Source organism: Clupea harengus, chromosome 15, assembly GCF_900700415.2.
Source record: "Clupea harengus chromosome 15, Ch_v2.0.2, whole genome shotgun sequence".
Classification (NCBI taxonomy): domain Eukaryota; kingdom Metazoa; phylum Chordata; class Actinopteri; order Clupeiformes; family Clupeidae; genus Clupea; species Clupea harengus.
In genome coordinates, this window is record NC_045166.1 from 21,541,576 (window position 1) to 21,567,969 (window position 26,394).

Consider the following 26,394-nt stretch of genomic DNA (forward strand, 5'->3'; position numbering starts at 1 on the left):
GAATGCCGTTGTACCAGCTTTGGCTCCTCCGGGATAAATTAAACATCACTGGAACGCATACTTCTCCCTTACAGCAGGCCCACTCTCAAAAGGTAGGTGGTAAACATCAAACAGAATACCCTAATATATGGTACAGCCATTTATTTATTTATTTTCCCTGTCTTCATTAAAAACAAACAAACAAAAAACAGGAAGAACTTGGAAGAACATTTAACATTTAACAACTGTACCTGAGAGATGAGCTTGCTGTTGTCGTCCTCGAGAATGCGTACCTTGGTCTCCAGCTGTCGAATGTAATTTGAAGACGACTCTATGGTGACAAAAAAGGGACAGAGAAATCAGGGCTTAGAAACCATTTCATAAATAGTGCAGAAGTCATTTATACAATGAAAAAGATGCACAATCATTTTAAATAAGTCATGAGAGATACAACAGGAGAGCTCTCATAAAAATATCCCTGTCCTTATGAATCAGCAGTGAGGCTACCCTCACACTCTCTTCCATGCATTGCTCATTTTTCCCCGATGGTGATTTGCTGCCTTTCTGTGACTACCATCTAAAATTAGCTTTTGTTTGCAAAACCTCAGGTGAGTCACACCACACCATTACCCAGCATGCAACGCACCTGTCAAAGTTCTCTTTGCCGATTAAATTGGCCTCTTATTTCTCTGACGGCTTTATTCAGGTTCATGACGAGGACATGAGGACTTTCTCACACTCCTATTTTTAAACTGTGACAATGAAAAAAAAAACATCAAAAGGGAAAGCACTTGGAAGCAGGGCCCCCCTGTCACCTAATCAGAACTCCTTAGGCTAACCACGGGCCACGGCCCACATTTATTAGAATATCCCTTGATTCAAAACCTTCTTTTGGTGCCGTGGAGAAATTCCTGTTAATGGACGCTATCTCATCCATGCTGAGATGGAGGGCGGCAAGTCGGAGGGGAGTTGGGGGAGACACTGAAAGGGGCCAGAAGGATTTAGAGGTCAAGACAAGCGAGGTGACAGTGGCCCCCTGGGGCTTTCACTGCATCCAGGCATTAGTCACTCCATGGTGCTTCACTGAACAGTGTTCACTTGCATCTCCTACAGCTCTATTTGCCACCCCTTTCTGTTCAAAACTCAGCCAGCCGAATAAGACCACAGCTGAACTACCCACTGCTACCACCAGGTGGTGCTGCTCTGTGAAATGGCTGTTACAGAATACTAGGAGGCGGTGGCTTTGAGTGACAAGATGTTTTTGCAGAAAGTGCCATAGTAGATGAACACTGGTTTATTGTGGTATGGCGCCGGACGAACAACCGACTGTCGCCTGACCAGAACAGGGGAAAACCTTTGTAGGTGGAGGGGGAGAGAGAGAGAGAGAGAGAGAGAGAGAGAGAGAGAGAGAGATGTTAGCCTACTGATAATCCTCTTTGGCTCCCTTGTGACCCTCTAATCTAACTTCATCTGGTCGGCTGACCTGTGGCTAGTGGCTCAAGCCGATTAGGGAGCAGGTCCTGCAGGCGGGTCAGGTCTAGCAGGACCCCACACCACCAAGGCCCCAAACACAACACAGATACACCACACTTCTGACCAAAATTCAGCCAAAATAAACCTCACACATACACCTACACAACAAAACCACATTCTGAAGAAGGCCTCGAAAACAACACAGACACGCCACACCCACACACTGACCCAACATTCAACCGCCAATGAACCACACCCAGACACCCCGACACAGGCCAACATCCTGAAGAAGACGCCAAATTTATATGATGCTTCCACTGTGGTAGAAAAGAAAAAACATAAACACACACACACACACACACACACACACACACACACACACACACACACACACACACACACACACACACACACACACACACACACACACACACACACACACACACACACAAGCATGCACACAAAGCCTGTTCAGCAGTAGACAAAGCTTGAGGCTGTAGACTTGGGATTCATGGGAGACGCCTCGGTACATTAGCAGTGCTGGAGTGGAAACAGACCTGCGTGGGTGTAGCTTACCCCATAAAGTAAAAAGGTATGCTGACAGTTATCCCACTCTCACCTCAGTGTCTTATAAGAGGCACCACGCCAGCAAATTCAAAACAATTACAAAAAGCGAGGTTATATTGAGCGTGGAGCTTAACAATTATCCATTAAATGCACACCAAGGAAGATTCGGGGATAACAATAAAAGAACGAGAACCTTTGGCTGATTACATGGGGAAGTGGGGGGGGGGTCTAATTTCACTAAAGAGGCATGCTTTCGTGAGATAGCCTGTGCTCAACGTGGTGGCCCCTGTGAAATGAACTTTGTCACCTTGACGTGAGACAGATGTACTGTTTCCATGTAGGTGCTGGACTCCCGGCCCCCTTTCTTTCGAGTGAGTTTTCATTGGGCTCGAGTGAGACTTTAGAAGGGCGGCCGCAAGCCACGGTTGGCTGTGGTTTGGTGTCAGAGGGGGGCGGGGGGGGGTGGGCTGGGGGTGGGAGTGGGAGGGTAACTGAGGCAGTGCGACCGTGAGTCTGTCCCTCTCGGTTTGTCGCTTCCAATCCCGTCAGCTTCGCCGTGACCCACTTCCAGGGCGGCTTGGGCCTCCACCACATCTACCAACCCCACCAGGGTCACCAGCTCTGCCGGAGCCTTCAGGAGGGGCCAGATGGACTCAGTACTAAGCTCCAAGTCTGCAAGCCCCCCCCCCCCCCAATGGCACGCCCCACGAGAGGCATGCCCCCACAGGGGATGCAGTGGGGGTGGTGGTTAAACCAAACTACAACTGGTCATACTACTAACGCATAGTTTCTCGTCTGTGTCTTTTAAAATGGGATTATCTACCTTCCTGCCAGGCCCATTCTCTGGAGGTTGTTCTGCCTGTTATTTGAACTGTCTGAGAGTTTTGCAATATTGCATGTTCAGCTCCGCACTGAGGGCTGTGAAGTAACACTATGCTGTGTATATGCATATGGTGTGCATGTGAGTAAGAGGTTGTGTGTATGTGAGGGCGTGTGTATGTATGGGTGTGTGCGTGTGTGTATGTGTGCGCGCAAGTGATCCTGTAGGCTGTACGGGTGGGTGGAGTGTGTGTGTATGTGTGTGTGTGTGTGTGTGTGTGTGTGTGTGTGTGTGTGTACTTGCCTCTCTGTATATGTGTGAGTCAAGACGGGAGTTGGGTCAATTACTGCAAGATGTGGAAGAAAGCAGAGAAACTAGAGTCTCCACAATATTACATTCCATCCTCTCTGACCTCATTCTTTAAAAAAATATCATCCATCAGACAATGAGCACTTCATTAAAGGAAGAAAGAAGAAAGCAAAGGAAAAAAAGGAAAACACTCAGATAGAGACAGCAAGTTGAAAATGTAAACGCAAGGTCAGACCAAATCAAGGTAGATACCGCTGCAGAAAAAAATGGGAAGAAATACCAGTTTCACTACGGATAAGAATGAGACTAAATGAGACCGCAAAAAAAGAGAGAGAGAGAGAGAGGAACAGAGAGGGAGAGGACTGTTAGAGCCTGTGAGTGTGTGTGTGTGTGTGTGTGTGTGTGTGTGTGTGTGTGTGTGTGTGTGTGTGTGTGAGTGTGTGAGTGTGTGTGTGTGTATAAGTTGGAGAGAAAGACTGTGTGTGAGAGAGAGACAGACAAAAAGAGAAGAGGGGGAGGTTTCCAAAGAGAAGAGGAGAGGTTATTGTTTGACATGTTGGCACAAGGCAGGTTAAAACTCAAAAGTGCATCTGACAACAGAGGATTGGCCTTTCAGCGGCATCTGAAATGTCTTCCGGTGTATGGACACGGGCAGCGGGGGCAGCCATGGCAGACTCTCCCTGGGAAACGAGCAAACTGGGCATTAACGAAACATTAGTGAGACGGACTTGGCATGGAGGCCAAATAACAGCGGGCCTGGCATCGGCATGCCATCAAAGGCACCACTGGCATACTCAGGGGCATCAACCTAACCCGATGTGACAGGAATTGGCACTGTGGGAGAGGCTGTGATGTGCAAGTGCTTAGTCAAGAGGGTGAGGGCCTCTCCTTTCAATGTAGTGTTAACACACACACACACACACACACACATAGTACATGCACACACACACTCACACACGGGTTGATGGGCCTGTATCGATTGGCTGTCTCAACCTGCAATAGGCACGCAGGTCAATTAAAGGTGATACTTCCACAATCAATGTGCCCACGATTAACCCCCGACGTCAGCAACAGCGCTGGACACCTGCCACTTCCATTGATCAGGCAGCACATGGAGGAGTGAATCAAGTCCCTCTAGTTTCCTGTTGCCACCTTCCCAACACGGAACTCATTAGTCTCAGAGGAAGTGGTGAAAACCTGATACACTCTGACAAGTGTGCTCTGTGTGTGTGTGTGTGTGTGTGTGTGTGTATGTGTGTGTGTATGTGTGTGTGGGTGTGTGTGTGTTTGCCTGAGAGAGCTCAGCTCGCAGGCGTTTCGACACACTCTTACACAAGCCTCACACACGCCCTCACTCACTCATTCTGGCTTTTAATCATTGACTTGCTTTACGAATGCGAGGGGCACCAAATTCGACCTTGGACCTCAGGATCACGGCGTGGTTAATACATCCATGACAGGGTGCTGTTCAAAGCTTAACTAACCTCCTCGCTCGTCTAAGACTGTTTCTATTCACTCTGTAGTGTCAGTGAAAGGACAGTGGTCCGTCTACTTGAACAGGTATCAGGGCTTAGTCTCTCGGGGGGGGGGGGGTTGGGCCGCTCCAAGCTCTCAAGGCTCCCATTCACAGAGAGAGGGGGGGCCGTGTTGCAACCTCTTCTTATCCTCTCCCGGTTTCGAAAACAAATACTACTGTGAACACGAGCTTCTCTGCCTTTGAGAGGAGAGCAAAAAAGAAAAGTAAAGGAAAAAAAAAAAACAGGTTCACAACAAAAAAGCTTGCAAAAGAAATGTTATCTTCCAGGACTGAATCTGCCTCAGCGGCGGAATTCTCCCACATCACTGTAAATCTTTTTTCTTACTTCCAAAAAGAGTAAAGACACATTTTGAAGGCAGCATGCTCATGGGTCTCTTCAACCAGTTTTACCAACAAAGGGAAAATAACTTGTGTGCAGTGCAGACACACAAGCTCTCCAAGCTCTTGCACACTCACTGCAGACACAGACAACAGTTGCCTCTGTGCGACGCTGTACGTTTTCAGGTGATCACGTCTTGAGCAGCGATGGCGGCACTGACCTGAGGGATTGTCACCTTGGCATCAACCCTATCAGCACATGAGTGCCCTAGCAGTCACACGCCTGTCTTCATGTCCTTTGAACGGCCACTGCCACACCTAGACACTAAGGCTAGTCTTGACTATCAGTGGCAGGCTCTCAAGTAAGGGTAAAGGAATTTTTTAAAAGAGCTCAGACTCTGTTAGCATTCTGGCTAATCTCTGTAGACATCAATAACAAGATGTTAACAGTCTTTTAGGCAGAGGCATGCTCATATTCTTGAAGGAAACAAGTAGGTTAAGTCCAACTCTTGCTACAACAGAAACCACTCCCTGACCAAACCTGATCTTAAAGGGCGAGCCGTGTGCGCTGAACGTCACCCTGAGGTGCCAATCCCTTCTTCCCTTGGCGCTGCCAGTGATCCATTGTGACAGGAAGAGGGATGATTGTGAAAGGTTAGGCGTGCCACGACCGGGCCTCGTCTCTGGCGCTGCTCTCCCAGCACCAGTGCGAGTCACTCAGGAGTCGAAAGCCCTACTGTTCAACCTCAATCCTGGCTTTAAGCTGAGCTGAGCTCCACCTTCGCCACCCTGGGAGGAGAGCCAGCTTGGCAGGCCATGAATGCCAGGACAGGCAGCAAGGATGCACAAGGAGCTTCATAGAACGGATGGGTTAGGTGGGTGGCAGGAGCGCCCCCATGGGGCTGTTTAACCCCGGGTCCCTTCCTGTGTTTGTGTTTTGCAATGCAATGCAAGCCCCTCGAGGCAACTTCATTTGAATACATCTACATACCAGCAACGAGGGAGTCTGTCTCTCGGCTGGCAGAGTGCTGTGCTTATATAACTACGAACCTAAATGTGTTTATCTGGAAGCAGTAAACGCTAAATATGTATGGCATTCTGGGGACAAGTACAACTTTCGCTTCCATTAAAAACCCACAGAGCTTGAGCTCTGGAAGAGGGGAGAAAAAAAAAAAAAACACACAGCACCAAAGAGGAGACGTAAGAGCTCTTCTGCTCTCTGACAAGAAAGTAACCTCAAAATGCAGTGACTCGCAGATCGCCGTGCTTTTCTCTCAGTTTGGCAAACCAAGTTAACCGATCTCAGGTTGCTTTGACATGCCAGCTTGTGGAGGATACATTGCTGTGTATAGTTCAACTTCCATGATGTCGAGAGAGACCTCATCTCCATAGTAAATTCCAAATGGGTGTGGTCTGGTCTGAAGTGGGTTGGGTGGATTTGTGTTCAAATGAAGGGCTTTACATGTCCACAATTGTCACAAAATACCTGTGGAGAGCTGTTTCTCTGATCATGTGATATCAAACCCTTTTTCTCTCGTTTCTTGTCAGTTCCTGTGGGGGTGTGACAGAACCATCCCACAGAGACTGAGCATTGTGAGCATTATAGGTCTATCCAATAGTTTTTACTAGCAGACCAACAATAAGTATTAAAAGAACATTGTTGTGAAGGGCCACAATATTAAGCCTGCTTGAAGCAAATTATCATTCCACTCCCTGGACAGCGAACTGATGCACTGATATGGCAGGAGGGAGTGAGTGAGATGTTTGATGGTGGAAACTCCTTCCCTGGCTTGGAGTGTTTCATATTATGAAAAGGTAGCTCTGGTTCAGTTGAGGCAATTGCTTCCCTTCCTCCAGCTTGTTTGAGGTGGAGAGAAAGGAGGGACCTGCATAGAGTCTATTTCAGAACAGACATCAAATCTCCTTGTAGCAGGAGACGGCACGCTAATTTCAAGCCTTCTAAAGCGGTGTCACTTTTTTTTTTTGCTTCGGCAGACGCCTACGCCACAAGTACCGACAACAGAGAGACGTCTCGCTGACAGGAAAAGCCTCTGTCAATTCTCAAGTCGATGTCTGGCAGAAAGCAGCAGAAACTTAAAATAAATAAGTGCAGACCCCCCACAATAAGCTCTGCATGTCAAGCCATCTCCCCACCACTTCCAGAGGCTGACAGCCTCGGTCCTTGGGGTGTGTTTCGCGTTCTTTCAGATTTAGCATGCCGAGTCACATGTAGCTGCCCCATGCTGTTTTACAGTTCAATTAACAGCACAGACCTCTCAGGGCAAGAGTTGCAATTTTGACATGAGTGCAGGTTTGCTGTTTCCCCGTGTAAAACCTGCAACTCCGTGCTTAAACAACTGCTTCAAACCCCTATGACGACTGGGTTTCGAGCCATGTCAGTTAGACTTGATCACGAGGTGGCTGGAGCTATTGACTCTTCTCCTAGTGAGTTGAATAGGTTGGCTGAGTGTTGGCTGGATTTGTAGGTCATGCTGCTAGAGGGCTACACACAGACACACAATCCCACACACAAACAGAAAACACATCAGCTACGCCTGTCAGGCTAATGCTAAGCTGAAGAACTGTCTGACAACGTACTTGTAACACAAAGAGCCGTGACACAAATGCAAGACTAATATTCTTTAATCTCATAGCTAAGAACCAGCACTGTTGTATGGTACAGAACGTCCTTTCACGTCCTTCTCTTCAACGACACGTGACCCAGTCAGATGTCGTCCATCCCTTGCACTGTCACTTCACAAATGGTCTATGAACACTGCATTTATAAAGTGGGTGCCTTCAACTTCCGCATCGGAAAGCCATTAAACATATTAGCAAGCCTTGGACAGTGGAGATCGGCGGACAAATTCCATTAGTGACGGAGATGAGAGCTTTATGGCCAGATGGTTAACCTTAGCCATATCAATCTGACGTAGACCCACTCCATGCTACCCGAGGGCCCCATAAAACTTAATGAAGCCCCATCAATCCCTTTACTCATTACAGATCGCCTAATTTACACCCCTGAACTCTCATCCATGGGGAAGTATAGAGAGCGATCCCACCCTTCAGCAAACAAGATGGATGGCTCCGACTTTTACAGAGCACACAAACATTCCGTGATGCACCCTCTTCAACCGCTGCAGCACAGGCATTCTGGGAGCACAATCTGGAGTGGAGACATTTCTATTGGACACATTATGCTTCATGCTTCAAGAACGTGAAGAAACAAAGTGAAGGAACACTGCCTCTGATGCTGGCCTTAACAATCTGGTTGGAATAATAGCAAACTCCCCATATGCTCTCGATGTCTGAAAAGTGAAGTGGCATTGTGGTTGTGATGCCATAAGACCAAGAGGCCATCTAACCCAAAATAATTTCAGACAAAGATGATTAACAGCATGGAGGGGAAACTGTCTACCCAGTAATGATTTAGGCCATGGTATTTCACCCGTCGGTTGATAGTAACTGGCTTGGAATAAGTCTAAGCCATTTTATCTGCCTCTGTGTTTTTAATACAACCCATTCAAGCTTTAATCATCTTACAGCTGAAAGCTGTAGATTACCTAAAGGGGGGCATATGTTTTTTGTCCAAATTCAGCAGTCAATCTTTCTCCTTTACAATCTGTGTGTGTGTGTGTGTGTGTGTGTGTGTGAGAATGTTAACTACGCAACTGATTGATCCGTCATCCGAATGCTGCTTTGCAGTGGTTCGTCACTCACAAGGTTACCGTCTCGGTACTGAACGTTCCCGAAATCATTTAACTGCGGGTGCTGTCATTTAAATGTTTTCACTAATGAACGATTACCACATCGGGTAAGTGAGCACGTGTCTGGTGTTTATAGCACCCCAGTCTAAGCAACTGTTCAGAGGGCAGAAGAGCCAGGGTGATCACCCATCTCTTTATTAGTCAGGGCACATTCCATTCCGCTTTTCTCAAATAAAAACACACAACCAAAGACTTTGACTTTTCCATTTCATCTTAATTGACTGTTTGCCAATGTGGTCATTCGAAGGACTTCACATTTCATTCTGATCAGGTCACATCATCATTATCCTATCATCATATTATGTAACTTTGACAAGGGGAAGGGCAAGGGGGAAAAAAACATGATCCAAGACCACAGGCATGTCCTTGCCTCCCTGTGCTTGCAGTACTTTAGAGTACTTTCCACTGAGGCTTAAACTACTATACTGTGCATGGGAGGCCCTCACACAGCTTTCTCTCATTGTGTAATGGTGTGTGAGAGTACATGCTTGTCTGTACATGCAGCCGTGCATGTGGTGTGTGTTTATGTATGGTTACGAGCCTGTCAGCTCTCTCCAGTTGCATGAGTGTGTGTGTGTGTGTGTTTATGTATGGTTACGAGCCTGTCAGCTCTCTCCAGTTGCATGAGTGTGTGTGTGTGTGTGTGTTTATGTATGGTTACGAGCCTGTCAGCTCTCTCCAGTTGCATGAGTGTGGGTGTGTGTGTGTGCATGTATGTGTCTTCATGAGATGCTGGAAGTGAAGGGAGAGGTTTCACGCATGGCTGCATGCCTCTCGCTCCATTACTTATGCTACAATAGCTTTTCATATCGATGACCCTCAAGGCGGGGTCTGGCTGGGCCTGCTCCAGTCGAGTCTAGTATTCTTACCTATTCATTCAGGAATGCATCGGCCTCATTGAAGGGCAAAAAAGGGACCCTTAAAGCTTCAGCTAGGGCCACTGTCTTGCGTCATCTGTGACAGCCGCACATTCATCCCTTCATCATTTGGTTCTGCAGAGCCAGATCTGCACAGCTTCCGTGATTGGATGGATTTTCTCTGCTTGAACTGCAGTGCAGGGACCCCAGGCGAACTCATGATGGGGGTACTGTCTCTTCTCCACCACAGATGGAAACAGCACACTGGTTTTCCAACTCTCCCTCTCTTCTAGCTCTTTCTCTCTCTCGCTCTTTTTTTCCTGTCTTTTTTTTCCCCCTCCTCCTCTGACGCAGCTGTGTGGTGAGCGATGACCTGAGCCTTGCAACGATTCCCCACAACTTTCTCTTCCAGGCCCAGACGAGGGTGCCTTACATAACCCCTTTCCCCACTTTGTCTCTGTTCTCACTCATATACTGCACTGCAAGCTTTGTGAGGACATGGGGGGAAAAAAGCCCATTAAAAAGTGCTTTCAAGAAGAGGATATAAAAGCCTGGTAAATGGCAGCGTTTCAAAACTTTTTATTTTCCATTGGATGAGGCATTCTGTCTGTCACTTTATTTCTATTTCAGTCACTTAAAATAATGGAAAAAATATGGCAGTGAAGCTGATATAACTCTTAGTTTCAAAAGGGATGTTCCAAAAACAACTGTGTTTGCTAGCACGAGTTACAGCAGTTGAGTATGTTAGCATCCGCCCCCCCAAACAAGACTGAACTTGCTTTGAAGTTAAACAAATAGGAAAGTGACAGAAGGAACGTACAGTGGGGGGAAGTGAACAAGGAGGCAGAGCACACTACTCAACGTTGCACAAAAAAAAGAGAGGGTATCCTAGCAACAAGCGGCTGAAGAGCCTTCTTCTGCCGCAATATCCACATTCTAAGACTCTCAACCTTGAGCCCCCTGCCAAGAGCACTCTTAGCCCTCGAGGGCGACTTTCATCTTACCTTCTCTATAGCCCACCATGCCACTGCTGGAGATTCTGCCCCCTGTAGGACGACTCCTTTAACCCATTTATTTTGATGGTGCTCTTACGTTTCTAGTTCCTATTTGCACCATACAGCTAGCCTACATCCTGCACTAGATTTATCAGGGGGAGGGAGGGAAAAGAAAAGAGTCGTGGAGGGTCTGAGTTCCAATCGTGCACATTGAGAGCAAAAGCCGCGTTCCACATCATTTGGAAAAAAGGCTAGAACATTACACTTTTAATCTCCTTTCGTTATCTGTAAGCTACTTAACCGATGCTGCCCAAATGCATTTTCTCCTCATGTTGTGTGTATGTGTGTGTGTGTGTGCGTGTTTTTTTTTTCTTTTCTTTCTCTGTCTGCTTGGTTTGAAACATAACGACCACGAGAACAGGGCCTGTCCACTTTGGAACAAAGAAGATGAAGCACAGAGGATTTTGTGGCGGATGATCGATTTGCCTAAAGTCGCTGGCAAAGACCAACAGCTGGCCAAAATGATTGCCTAAGCAACATAACTGAGGAGAATGACTCAAAAGTGGGTGATCTTTTATATGGCTCTTCAGTCTTGTGTTATAAAATGTATGAAAAGCATAAAACACAAAAAGGATGTAGAGCAGGAAGGGAAAGGAACTGAGGGGGGACCACCTGGTTAACATTAATTCCAAAGCACGAAGCTAGGGATGTATATAATGAAATAATATGCACCAAACAAAAATAGCTTTGTCACATGTTGTTCACCTTGAAAAGTAAACATGCACGCCCTGGAAACAAACACATAAATATAGACCCACATGCTGAATATTTATGTGTGCTGTATAAAATGAGGCCTTAATTCATAATGAGCCAAAAGCCATCTTTGAAGCCACCTTTCTCAATGTGCAGACTTAATGAAAAAGGATGAAAGAGATGAAACAAAATGGAGGCACTACAGAACAAGAACTCTGTAACAAGGTAGTAAATAAGGTATGTCCACACTTACGTGCCTGGAGCAACGAAAATAGTTTACGGCAGTAATGAGACACGATAGTGAGAAATATCCAATTGTACCTTTTTTGTTTCATTCTCTTAGGCAGAGCCAGTACATTTTTGTCTTCCTGCCCTGCTACTGTTTTATCTCTCCATGACTGACTGAGTGAAATTTCGGCTGGCCAATTTAACCTTGGAACATCCCGATTTTATCTGATAAAATGCAAATATGTGTTGCATACAAAATGTTGAGGCTCAAATATTTCTGTGACTTTGGGTTGGATAGTTGTCAGGCACTGATACTAGAAATATGACACAAAATGACATGGTGCTTCTCAACTAATTTCCAATAAAACCCTGATGAAATGATGGGTTTGTTGCCAAGTCAGCCAGCCAGCCAGTCGGTCGTAGCATTACCATAAATTATCTGCACTTCTGATAAAAACCCCTAACGAACCTCTTCGGACAAAAGCGGATCAGAAACTAACGGGATTTGCGAGGCGCTTTGCTGACTGGTTTTTGTTGAGTTATTCATTTTAACCATCATATCCCCCCCCCCCCAAGTGAACTGACACCGGCAAATGACTGTGCCATGCAACAGTTGGCAAGGCAAATGCATCAGTGAGATACAGCTGTGGATTGATGGATTCCCTGGCTCTTTGTGAGAAGATAACTCTGCTAACAGTGAGGGGAACCTGTATAAGCTAGCTTAAGGTAGTAATCATTCAGAACCCCCCCCCACACACACACACACGAGTCCTGCATTCTGTATTATCACAGGCTTTTAGATAAAGCTCTTTATGATGTTCATGGAAACTGCAGTAATAAGGATGAGACCGGGAGGGGAAGGATGGGGGTGGGGATACAGGCGTGGGTGGGTTTTTAGCTTCCTTTCCATGTCAACGTAATGCAATCAGATGTAGAAGCTTTTGTTGCACCCTCCACTCTCCACTCACACACAAACCTGTACACACACACACACACACACACAGGTGATGTTTTTGATGACTTCAATAAATAATTGGACTAACCTATGGTATGTGGAGGTGTGGCAAACTGGTTTAGCATCAAACCTCTAAGACTAAACTGCTTTATCTGTGAGAAGTGAAACTAAATAGATTCCCTTCTGGAAATCCTTCCATCCTTTTTATTATCAACATGAATTTAAAGGCTGTAAAACCTGTTAACTGACAGCACAGTGGCAGAGACGTGTCAGTACTGTATACAATGAAAGCCACAAAACATGCTTTACTTTACGATAACACATTAGCTATGTATGGCACAAAGGTTGTTTGTTCGCGGTGAAGATACAATTTGACTGGGCACACACACACACGCACGCACACATACAAACACACACTCAGTCCCGACCACAAAGATTAACGCTCTGATCCGACATTCCCATGGCTCTCATTTGTGTTTTATGACTTACTGGAGCTCATGCCGCTCTCTGGTCCAAATGGCCTGTAAAACTGTAATGCGGGGCGGATGAAGAGATAGCGGATTGATATATATATCGGAGGAGGTCAAGCCGTTCTGCATCAAGGCCGTGGCTAGCCATTCCATAATCTTTTTCCCAACCCTGGCAGGGGAGGTTATCAGCCTCCTGTTGTGGGCGTGAGATGGTAGAGCTTGACCACACCCCATCCCCCACCACCCCCTCCCACCACCACACAACCCCATAACCCCTTTTAAATTCTCTTTCTTTCCCCCTGGTCATCACTCCTATTTATTTCAGTGTGGCCTGCACAGTTCTCAGGCTTGGTTGGTTGGTTGGTTGGTTGAGATTGGGGGGCCTGACGTTTAGGGCCAATGGAGGCTCCTTTCACAGCGTTTGGTTGGGGCTTTTTAAAGAGCCCTCCTTAGCTTTGTCTGGGGAACAATGGTGTCGGACAGATGGCCTGCTGTTCCCTGGCTGAGCGCGGCATGCACCCCAGGTCTTCCCACAGACGGGCTGGGGCGAGACTGAAAGAGAGAGAGAAAGAGAGACAGAGCAAGACAGAGAGAGGGGGGAGAGTTTGTGTGTGTGTGTGTGTGTGTGTGTGTGTGTGTGTGTGTCTGTGTCTGTGTGTGTGAGAGAGAGAGAGAGAGAGAGAGAGAGAGAGCTAGAGAGAGGGAGGGAGAGAGAGAAAGGAAGAAAGAGAGAGAGAGGGACTCTAGCCAAGGAAATCTGACTTTACAGAGCGCTAGATGGGGGAAATGAAGACAAGAGCAGCAACTCCCAGCAAATGTGTTATCAATAACCGAGGGCCCAGCTCTTTCCTGACACCACCCAAAAAGTGAAGAAAAACTAAAACACACCCAGAGGGAAAAAGAGAGAGAAAGCGGAAATTCCTGTTAAGGTGACCGGACCACCCCGCCAAAAAAAACTAAATAAATAAATAAAATAAAACATTTCCTGAATGTGAGGCAACACGTTTGGTTTGGAACAATCAATGCCAGATGACTGGCTCCACTGACCCACTTACATTTGTTTCGAAAATGTTTCACTTTTTTTTGCGGCTTTTGGAGCGGAACGCTGGCTGCTTTCTTTTGTGTCTCACTGAACCTGAATCTGATGACGTGAGTGTGGCCCGGTCCCATCTGAAGTACCAGGTGTCGTGCAGCGCCACACACACAGGGGGTCCTGGCACGCAAGAGCTGAGGGGAAAACATGCCCAAATATGCCTAATTCAGCCACCTCTGGGAATCCAGCTGTGTAATGCGCAGAGAAACTTTTAAAAGCATAGCGAAGCATGACATGAGCAACTTTTGCTTTAAAGGTGCAGTCATGGAGTGTAATATGGTCGGCTGCTGAGCTCAAACATCAACAACCATTCGCCAGAGCTGAGGACAGCGCCTTTAATAGTTGATCTACATATTTAACCCACAAGCAACCGACCCAGTGTCTCATAGGGGTGGGAATCTCTTGGCACCTCACGATTCGATTCGATTCCGATTCAGTGGTCAACGATTCGATTCTAAACCGATTATCGATTCTAAAACGATTATCGATTATCAATTCCAAACCGATAAAACGATTATCGATGCATGTCGATTTTTAAACATTTGAGTTTGCTACTCAGAGTCTCAAATCACTTCCTACTTTGTGTTTGATAATTAAAGAAAATCAACAGATGAATTACCTTCTCTATTTTTTATTAGAGAAAAAGCTTTTCCTTGTCACAATTATGACTTTCAATGAACAATGCAATAATCGATGCAGCTTGCATTTCAACACAAAATGGATGTGTAAAAAAAAAAAAAAAAAAGAATTTAATTTTTTTTATTTTTTATTTTTTATTAAAAAAATCGATTATGAACTTTTCTGAATCGAGACGGAATCGTTCTAGAGATAATCGAGAGAAATCGAAAAATTGATTTTTTTCCCACCCCTAGTGTCTCGTGGCATAGATGGGGGACCGCGTGAAACATACACTCAGGCAAGGTCAGAGAAGAGCCCCTGACAGGCATAAGTTGCCTCGAGCCCCATGGGAGAAAATGAGGTGTTTGCACTTCAGCTTAAGTCTCGAGAGCGAGAAGAAGTAAAAAAAAAAAAAAAAAAGCTGACAGACACAAACAGAGTGGCATCTTTATTGGCCTGGGAGGGCATCGAGGACACACAGCGCATCTGACTTTTGGCTGTGTGTGGTTTTTTTTGGCCTCCTGAAGGTGACCTACAGTTTGCATAAACAGAATTGGATTGCTGACTGGGTGGTATGCTTCTATGGCCAGAGCCCTGCCAGGGTACCACCACCTTGGCCACCTCATCAAAAGCTCTATCGTGCCGCAACGCATTGAACGGCAACAATCGATGATGCTTCGCTGGAACGTTCTGTGAAGCTCATCAAATTAGTATAATAGTGAAACAAGCCCCGGATTAGGGCACTGCTATGACTCGTTCTGACCTAATTGTATTTCTGTGCCAAAGATACACGCATGTACTAAAAGATACTTCCTTGCCCTGGTAAAGAGGGACACTTGTTCGAAAAAGTGATTGATTTCATGAAACCTTGTTAACTTCATTGAAAGTTTGACTTCACATACATACACAATTAGTCCCAAATACCTAACGAAATAGCACCTGACTAAGCGACAGTGTTGTAGTTTCACATTAATCCTTGAATAACACATATGCACGCAGGCAATGAGGAACTGCTCTAGGAGTTGCTATAATTAAGAGCGTCAGTGGAAATGTTGCTGTACTAGCATGGCTGCAGTGACCACACCCATCCATCTAAAACTCTCCGTGCGCCTGGGAGCCACAGAATGGAGGTCGCTGGTGGGTAGGGGTGGGGTGGATCTCCCCTCCCCTCCCCTCCCCTCCCAGCATGTGGTATGGGCTGAAGCTGACACAGGCAAACTAGCGACCCCTTTTAACGTAATGTCATGCTCAGTGGGCAACACTTGCGAGCACCCCCACGCCCCCCACCCTCACCTCCTGCTCCAACTCTGCACCCTCCCCCCCACAAATGCACCCTCACCGTGACCCCGCCTCCTCTCTCTCGATATTCTCAAAGCCAGTCAGCCAGTGCAGTGGGCAGTCCAGAATGCCAGGGCTCATTGCTGCTGTTGCCATGGTGACCAGCCTGACCCCCCCCCACCCCACACCCACATTCACGCGCGCCCGCGCCCTCCTCATCCACCCCAACCCTCATTCACTACAGAGTATAGCCATTCCAAGAGTTCCTCTCCAATTTTTGGAGGTGACAGTCAGGAGTGGGATGGGTTAGTAGTGAGGAGGGGCACTAAGAGGCTGAAACGGAGTGTTCTAAGAACACAGCACTCTGATGCCAACACACACACACACACACACACACACACAGAGACACACACACACACACAGGCGATGCTTCACATCAATTCAAAGCAGCCCGTCAGCCATGTTCTGTTTAAGGCTGGGCTGTGCTGGGCTGTGCTGGGCTGTGCTGGGCTGGGCTGTGCTGGGCTGTGCTGTACTCTCCGTGGCTCTCTCAGCTGATGGGGACTTTAACCTCATTCTGTCGGAGAGAAGCCTCTCTGATGGCTCTGGGCGGTGGATCCGACCGCAGGTCTCAAAGTGACAAAAAACTCCCGTCATAACTGCCCCACCCCCTCTTTCTCTCTCTCTCCCTCTCTTTCTCTCTCGCTTTCTCTCTGTATCTGTCTCTCTCACCATCTATTCATACTGAATGAGTTCCACTTCCTCCGGGCTGTCCCGGAATGTGGGAATTCCTGACCTGCAAGCTTTCTGACAATACACAAGATAGTGTGTGTGTGTGGGGGGGGGGGGGGGGAGAGGGTGTTGATTCAGTTAAGTAACATAATCCTTTGAAACAGTATTGTTTCGAATTGCTTCTGATGCTGAGAGTCAGTCTTAGATTACTGAATTATACATGTGCAGTCGGTGTTCAACTGACTAATAGGCAACTACGGGAGTGCTTTCCACTGTAGTAATGGAGCTCTTAGTTCTTTGATTAAATATTGTTTTCATTATTGTTGAAGGTTAACCTTTTTAATGGATTTAAAATATCAATACAATCGCATTTTATTGCAGAATTGTATTATATTGCTAAATGGTGATATTATTGAATTGGTTATGGACAGGACAGGAAGGGAAAGGAAAGGAGCGGTGGACCCCGGGGATTCCCACCCCTCTGACATAGAACAGAGAGTTTTCCTCCGTCCCAAACCGCTCATCAGATCCCAGGCTCCCTGGGGAGGACGCTAACTGACACTCTCCCCAAAGTAGGAATTCCCCTGATGAAACTCAGCTTCATAAACACACACACACACACACACACACACACACACCCACACACACACACACACCACGATATTTGGGTCGCAATAAAATACTATTGCGATTCTTTACGACAAGTATTGCAATTCAATTCTGCGATACATTATGGGTAGCTACTGATCAGCAAAGAACCTACGTAACAGCAAGGAAACAGTGAAAAACATCTGACTCACAGAGATAGAAGAGACATACACCACTTATGTTACATACTAGGCTAGGCCCCAAGGTCCAAATGGCTTGAGAACAGAAACTAAGGAGAGGTAAAGAATTATATGCGCAGAATGGGTAGATGTCTGAGGCATTCATCTGTAAAGCGCTTTGAGTGCTCTATGAGTAGAAAAGCTCTATATAAATGTAGTCAATTTACCTTTTAAATGTTGGTATCGGTTGCACATTCCTGTCCCACTGACAGGGAAGAATGTGCGGTCATGGGGTAAGGTACCGGAACTATGCACATGCCCTATCATTCACAAAGGGCAGGGGGTAGAACAGGGGCTGAAACTCAGTCTTTGGAATGTAAATCACTGACTCACAACCTGTGCGGGAATGAAAACACTGTGCGGGACCAGGAGAGCAGGTTGGACCATCTCACTCTGGCCCGCCAGGCTGGTCACTATCTCAGTTGAGATCCTCAGAGGAATGAGTAGCGAGAAGCCCACAGTGGGGTTGATGCACAGAGGCAAAACACACACACACACACACAAGTAAACACACAAACACTCTCTCATACACACATAGGTGTTATAAGAGGCCTTGGTGTTGATCAAAAGTGATAAAAACACATGCGCGCGCACGCACACACACACACACACACACACGCATATTAACATTCTCATACACACATAGGCCTCATAAGCAGTTTATTGCTCACACGTCCTTGCCTCTCTGGACACGTGTTCCTCCTACTCCAGACTCTGAAACATCCCTTACGAAGATGTGTATAAGAATGTTTATGTGCGTGTGTGTGTGTGTGCATGTGTGTGTGTGTGCACAGCTCTGCACTTCATCCCCCCACCAACACCAGATTCCACCAACTGTATCTCCATGCGGCCCCCTACTAAACCAACACAACAGAAGTCAGTCTCGCCCAGAGAGTGGGATTAACCCCTTCCAGGGTCACAGCTGCCAAGAGAGCAACACCCTCTCCAATTAGCATATCTGTGGACAGCTTAAGCATAATGATCTATTCCGCGCATAGCGAGCACACAGGGCCTCACGCTAAAAGGCAAATGTTTACTTTGGGGAAGATGTATGCCTGTGAACTAGGATGAAAGGATAATGTAATCAATATTCCAGGCAAAAAGGGAAGAAAATGTCTCGGTCATTCAAGTCACATCATGTCATGATCAGCATGCAAAGGGGAGAGTGATGATCAATGGGAAAGGGCGTCTGTGTGAGGTCAGGTAATTTGGTAATTTGGAGAATGGGTTTGTAAAAGGTACTGCGTCTGGTCAACAGAAAAAAAGAAACTCCCTTTGTCTCTGGTATACAGCTACATGTGCACAGTTCAAAACTCCAGGCAAAACTCACTTTCGGTTTAAGTGATTCCCTGCAGAGTTGGAAGCAGGACTGTGTTATATTAGAGCAAAACTTTGCCGTGAAATCCGACTCCCGAACAAACGTAAGTGGACACAGACAGGAATGCCGCGGGAATAAACCCAATGAGAACCCTCTGCAGAATCACATCATACCAAAATCCGGCAACTTCCCCTCCCACGAGAAGAGTGCCAGACTTGTGACAGAACCAGCCAGTCAGCTATCCACCCCAACATTATCCCTCAGTGATGACTCGGCACCGGACTCCAACCTCCCTACTCAAAGAAATCCAATTACCCCGACAGCAGGCTGCATCAGGCTCCATCAAACCCCCACCCCCACCACTGCACCCCAACCCTCCCGCACCCCTAGCTACCCACCATCACTCCCCTCCTCCACCCCTTGTCCCTCTTCCCAGACTGACCCACTCCCGGACCCCCACCCTGACGCACCCCCCCATCCCGGGAAACTCAACCGCAGCCAACAGACCTCTTTCAGCTCTTTTGTTTGGGTCTCTGATTCACCTCTCTTTACTGCTGGGAACTTCTAGAATGGGGTGATGCAAGAAGAGGGGTGTGTGTGCTTTGGGGGGAAGGAGCAGTTGGCGGGTGATGTAAGGAAGGTGGGGTGGGGTGGGCGTTGTCTGCGTCTGAACCTCTCGTCTCTCATCACAAGACAGTACAGCAGTCGTTATGCAGCCTGGTCAACACACTAAAACCCCACTTGGCTGATGCACCTTTTAAATATATGAATATATAGAATATATTTTCACAGTGACTGACAGGATTTTCTGTAGACTTACATAAGTTTAATTTATACGCTCCGTTGCCCAGGAAACCCTTCTGAGCTGTCAGTCAAAAAAACACAGACAGCAGAAGAGGAAATCATAAGCTATTAGTTTCAGAGGTTGGTTGCCAAGTCAATTTAGGACCTCTGCCTTTCTCTACTGAGACAGTAAAGTTGTCACATCAGCCACACTGATAAGACTCTGCAATATCAGAGCCAACATTAACCCATCGTTAATAAATGCATATCAGACATTTATATTATTAAAGTAGTTTTTTACATCGTTGTGATGCTGAAACTATAATGAAATATGCTTTCTTTTTGCGGTAATTACAATCACATCATCTGGATACTAACAGGACAGCTGCAAATTTTAGCTGACTAGCGTACTCTAGCTTTGCGGCCCAACGGGAGACCTGAGGAGCGCCTGAAAGTTATTTTTCCACACGTCCCACACACCACTTTCTTTCGCTCTCTAAACCACACACCTCCACACACCACCAGCTTGTGGGTTTTCTATCCAACATGGCAGCACTTCACCAAACCAGTATCATGCTGCCTCTACGCACTTAGCGTCTCACTGTGGTTTTTCTTGTGTATCTGCTGAGGGTCCCAGCGGAGAGCCCCATCCCACCCAGCTGCCCTCCAACATCTGCACACGCTGGCCGTAAAAAAAAAGTTATCCAACTCCACACACAGACCACACAAGCCTCTCACACACACACACACACAGAGACCTGTCCATTAAACATTTGTTTTCCTCTCATTGATTGGTCTAGCTGTGGGTGGCTCTCCCAGCCATGACTGGAAAGGAAAGTGGGTTTCCAGGCCAGCGTACAACAGACACAGGGCTCCCGACAAAACATGTGAGTCAGACCGTGGGGAAGAAACAAAGGGATCAACGCAGCTCTGAGACAGCCGAAGTCAGGCCTTGGTGACCCACAATCCTCCGTCGGAGGACGGGGAAGAGCGTGCCGCAACCACTCAGTTACGTGAAGCTTGAGGCCTGGGCCGGCAGCTGCCAAGTTTCGGCTGCTGGTGCTATGACGTAATAATATACCAGTAATGTGTTTCTGAGCAGATTAAAAGATATCTGTCTGGGGTGGAAAGGGCAGGGTGGGAAAGGGTTTAAGATGTCAGAGATTCTTGGAATCATGGCTAATGACAGATGCAAGACAAAGGGTTGCCTCCTCCCTCACTCAACCCCATCATATCAGGGTTGCGTTCGTTTGTATCCTCTCTTGGATGTGCATGCCACGCTCCAGCAAAAAGGGGGATTTTTGGAGCAGGCTGCACGAAAGAGATTTCTTTTTTATCCATCATGGATGGACTGGACGGCTGTGTAGTTGCAGTCCAGAGCAGCGAAAGCCAGGCTTAGCATCCTATTTCATTACAGAGTTTTAGCAAATTCTCTGACCAAGCGGGTACCAAGGTCCTTAAACAGAGGTGTGGAGTTCTAGTTAGTTTGCTGCCTGCACTGTGCATGCCCTCATCATCTAAAATCACAGCATGGGCAGAGAACACAATCCCTTCCAAATACAATTAAGATAAGCTCCTCTTTAATGTTTTTATGATACTAAGTGACCTAAATCCATGCATTGGCCTGTAGGGGTTTAATGTGTTGTCCAAATGTATGCAAATTTGTTGTACTTTGTAATCCTCCTAATAAGAAGATGACAGCTGAACTGTAACTAATTGTATTTAAACACAAGTTGTCTGCTGGACACCTTGCAGACAATGGAACAGATAATAACAACTGAATAAGGACAATATTACTGTGTTAACTGTTACTGTGATCTACACTTTAGGCCTACTTGTCTGAGAAGCGTCAATACTGAATTAACATTTTTAAAGCGGAACAAGATGACCAGGTCAATTGAACCAGTTTGCTCACAAACTGTTTAATGCATGGTGACCCTCTTGATGAAAATCTCTGTGCGCATTTCTACATTATCACTTAAGTGTAATGGTACAAGTGACAGATTATAAATTCAGAAATGCGAACTGAAGAAACTGGATAGATATATTAGTATGAACCAAAGCAAAAAAGACACCCAAATGTATGGCCAGTATGTGTGTGGCAAACCTGGCTGGCTTCTGAATCAGCTAAAATGTCCCATCGTGGCTTTGGTAAGAGAGAGGCCATTTCAAGGAGGTAAGAGACAATAGCTAAGAACTGTCAACTGAAGAATGTCTGCTAGGCATCACAGTGACCTCAAGGTGAGAGTGGTGATTACAGGTGCATCTGGTGTGTCCACTTACCGTTGAGACCATTAGGAATACTTCTGTGGTGATTTGGAGCCAAGAGGTCATCCATAGACCTCCTTATGATGGTCCCCACTTTGGTCTCCACAGTTTTGTGTGCGTGGTTGTGGTGGTGGTCCGGACTGCCCGCACTTCCCGTGCTGGAGGTGCTGCTCCCGTCCCCCACGTCTCGAACGTTACTCGTTCCCCCATTGAGGTTGGTCAAGCTCGACTGGCTGTCAATGGAGCTCCTTGACCCTGCTCCATTCCTCTCCTCGTCCAACATGAGGATGATTTCTTTCAGGTCCGAATTCTCACGCGTCACGCTCTCCTGGTTGGCCTCAAGCTCCTTCAGCTTCTGCTGGTACAGGCCGACCTCTTTCCACATGGCACTGGCCGTGTACCTGCCGAAGCGCTGCCACTCCCGTGACAGCTTCTTGCCCTTCTGCCTGTCATCATCTAGGAAACAGCAAAGTTCCCGGAGCTCTTGGTTGTCATCCTGAAGTTTCTGGTTTACATCTTTTAGATTTCGAATTTCGTGCAGATGCACCTGCAGCCGACGGTTGACATCTTTCATCATGTTGCCGTGTTCAATCATTAAGTTCATTTTCTCGCTGTCCACCTTTCTCAGTCTTTTGACCAGCTCCTCCTTGCTGCATTTCAATAGTTCCTCATCGGAAACCTTACTAAGGTCATCCCTAAGTCCGTCAGTGCAATGTTTCGCCATATCCTCGGATAAGATTTATTTCCACGGTCCGAGTTAAAAGTTATCCGAGCCTTAACTGAGCCATTGTGATGGAACGCAAGTGCATAATAATCTGTTGCACAGTTTCGGTAAAAATCATCTACCACCCTAGCCAAGTTACAACCACTCCACGGAATCTATGAATTTTGACTGACGACTCACATGAACCGTTCCCTCCCACCCACGTCCAGTCTGTGTCGATTGTTCCTCGTATTTGTTAAGTAATTAAAATACTCAACAGTGTATTTGTTTAAATAACTATATATTACGACCGAAAGATTAAAAAAAACAAATGTGCAAAAGAAATTGAGCGCTTGAGATCTTACCGTATAAAAATGTGTTTTTGGAGTCAAAACGTTAGCTCCATCATTGCGTGAGCACTAACGTTAGCAAATATCACAATGTGGCGGAGATGTATTCTCCGTAGCATGTGCAGAAAATTCTAGGACTCGAGTTAAGCAAAATAAAAGGGTTCACAAGACGTAAAGACAGCAAAAAATCCTTAACATTCACGCTATAGTATTCGAGTGTAATTCACAAATGTCCAATATGAAATCACTTTCAAAATTCCATGTTGCTTAAAGGCAAGAAACGTACGCTCCGATACACGCTCAATCTGCCAGCCTTGAGACTTTTTCTCCCCAAAAGGGGTAAACGGAGGGGGATTGAATCCTCTCTCGGTTAGGAATTAGCAGCACAGTCCTCCCCCGTTTCCAAAGGATTGGTTTGAAATCATTCAAGAGGATTTTGGCCAAGACGGCCAATCAAGACGAAGGGAAAGAGTCTGAGCAGGTATTGAGATGAAAAGTATGGTCAAGCCTATCTTTTGCTTGGCTCTGCCTTCTTAAAGGGACAGTGAGCAATACAAGACTGAAAAGTGCACCTGCTCCCTAACCAATTAGGGGACAAGTAATAGGTTACGGCTTACACATACCCGTAACCAGATGTGGTGTATTTTTTTTTTTATGTAAATAAAATCTGTAGCAAAATAGAACTGGATGAAAAAAGTCAGCGGTTGAGAACTTCTCCTCTGAGTCGACTGCATACTTTATTCAGTTAAGACTTGTTATTTAGTGTTCGCTGTGTGTGAGAGTTGTAAGAGAGGGCGCGAGCGCAGCTCCCTTTCCTCTTTAGACGCACGTTGGCAGCAGGACATTTCTTTCATATTAGTAGGCTAGCTAACGTTTCACATAACGTCATTGATAAAATAAACAACTTATGTAGGCGACTGTATCAATAACAATCCCGTTCAGATGGTATACCTTAGGAGTGACACAAATACAATTTGTTTCATGTAAAGAGCAACAGGTCTCTTATGTGTGTTATGTTTGTATGTAAAAACCTAACCACCCCCACCCCAACCAGACCTCACTATTTTTGTACACCCTGGTCTTACATAACAAGTATGTCTACTAAACAACTGTGAGAATGTTTTAACGTGTAATTACTGGGACTGGGATAACCTGTGGGTTATGGCACTGACAACTGATCTTTCCCGTCCTGCCTGAGTTTCTGAATGATCTGGCAAAATACAATTCCACACACCATAGTGTTCTTAGAAATGGGAGATGTGCACATGGTGTTCCCTGAAAACCTGTGGGCTTCAGGACAGGAGTTTAAGTGTTATGGTTTCAATGACAGAGGAAAATGCCCACAAAGTGTGTATTTACTATACTGAAACTTGTTGTCATATCCCAACTAGCCTAGTAACTAAAAATAGCAAAATATTAAACGATACCTTTCACTTTTAATCATAATTCTTGACATTGCCATTAGTATAATGCTTAATTAGTAATGCACAGTTGCATGCTCAATCAGAATAGCTAATTACCCTGATGTATAGGATGCAGGGGAGGAGTCAAAAGCATAGGCCTACCCAGTCTCCTACCTTCAGTCCTCCTGGTGTGCCCCCTACAGGGAAAAATCTCAAAATCAATCTCATATTATATACTTACAAACATACCTCATTTAGAGTCTAGAAAGGGCATGGCCTCATTCTGAGGCAAATATGAAGGCAAGACTGGGCTAAAAGATTAGCAAACAACATTTAAAAGGTGCTACTGGCTTTCTGAGTCCTATGTAGAAATTGTAGGCAGTTTCGAGTGCTGTATTCAATTGATGACATGACGTTGTCTTAATATTATTCAAAACAAATGTATGGCATGCAACATATTGATTGTTGACGGATAAATGCACTGATCTGTACATCGTTCTCTACATCTTTAGGTATTAAGATGTCAACAAAAAAAATCCAAGTTGGTGTTAGCCATCCTAGCCGTAGCTAAGTAATGTTATCCTGCTGACATTGGCGTTGGATCTCTGCTGTCATTTTTCTTCTCAGTTTGAAAGAATGAAGTTATGTCGCTGTGAATCAAACAGTGATCAACTATTATAATACTTATTAACTTATATATATAGTACGCTGTGTAGTAGACAAGCACAGTCACGCACCAGACTCGAACTCGCAACTTCAGGCATGAGAGGGAGACGTGTACGAGCGCTCATACCTGTCACTAGCACTTGTACGGCAGTGGTCCGGCGTCAGTCTTTAACCTTTGCTAAAGTCAAATTATGGCCGGTGCTTCTGTGCTCGCTGGAAAATGTGCGGAACAATTGAATGTAGCCTAATTATGGAACAGCTGACCGAAGTAGGCCGAATAAAACTAATGTTTAAGCGATCAGGAAATATGGGCTACTTGATTGAGGTGTAATCAAACATTACATAGGCATAACATATGAAGGGCTGTAGTGGTCGCGAAGAAAAAGAAGCAAATATATTTCAAAAAAGTCGGATTCCTTCAACTGTCCATTACCACTTAAAATGTGGGCCTTATAATCCCAGTGTCTGACATGACTGGGCCGCGGGACAAATAAGTTCGAGGCTGTCTTTAAGTGTCTGGGGTGAGGTTTACTGAGTTTTACTTCTGCTGTCTGCCGTTATATACATTTACTCAACCTCTGTGGATAAGTATGGCATGTTGGCTAGCTAGCTTGCTAACAGTGTGGTTTCCCTTGTTTACACAGTTAACATGTTTGCTCAAAGGCCTTAGCAGCTCCTATAGTGTTTCTGACATAACGTTTGTCATCTCAGAAAAGTAGTGAAAAGGGTTGTCTAGTATTTATTGTTTGTTGTGGCGCAGTCCATTACTCTACAAATTCCTTACTAGCAAATTGGTCAATTTAGCTGTCTGGCGGTATCTCGCGGTGTTGGTGTAATTACAACCCCCTTGAGAACACCGCCATCTAGTGGACACAAACAAAGAATTACAGTGTTGAAGGGTGGACCCTTTGAAATTGAAGACGGTTCTTTTAACACGAATTCTGCCAAACGCAAATATGACTACCGTTATATTACTATTGAACCCATATTGCTTTTGTATTATTAGTGTACCTGTACTAATACATACATATGTATACAATGACCCTCGTGATACTGTTAGATTACCAAGAACCACACGAACATTGTTTTAGTCTTAATAGTAGCCTACAATTAACTATTCACTGAGTTTGACTAATGCCCGGTATAATCTGTATATAAAAAAAAAAACAGAACGTATCCATATGTATAACTGATGAATACATGTGAAATGACCAGTTTTAATACCAAAACCTACCACTAGGTGCATTACTTGGCTCCATAGCTCAGTGGTTAGAGCACTGGTCTTGTAAACCAGGGGTCGCGAGTTCGATCCTCGCTGGGGCCT

At 45.8% G+C, this 26,394-nt stretch overlaps 1 protein-coding gene and 1 non-coding gene across 5 annotated transcripts in view; one reads left to right on the plus strand and one right to left on the minus strand.

Moving 5' to 3' along the window:
• The window catches only part of ccdc85cb (coiled-coil domain containing 85C, b), a 32,713-nt gene extending 9,184 nt beyond the window's left edge, over positions 1 to 23,529 (minus strand). For 2 of the 4 annotated variants that reach the window (XM_031581118.2, XM_031581117.2), the window contains exons 1-2: positions 21,964 to 23,529; positions 231 to 310 (exon numbers count right to left, since the gene is read on the minus strand). In XM_031581118.2, coding sequence (XP_031436978.1) covers positions 231 to 310; positions 21,964 to 22,672 — 789 coding nt within the window. In that variant the 5' untranslated portion in view covers positions 22,673 to 23,529. The remainder of the gene's footprint in view (positions 1 to 230; positions 311 to 21,963) is intronic. The other 2 variants (XM_031581119.2, XM_012829901.3) reach the window with 1 other exon arrangement.
• Positions 23,530 to 26,321: 2,792 nt separating this feature from the next.
• On the plus strand, positions 26,322 to 26,394 carry trnat-ugu. Its single transcript has one exon. It is a non-coding gene; the product is annotated as a tRNA-Thr (tRNA).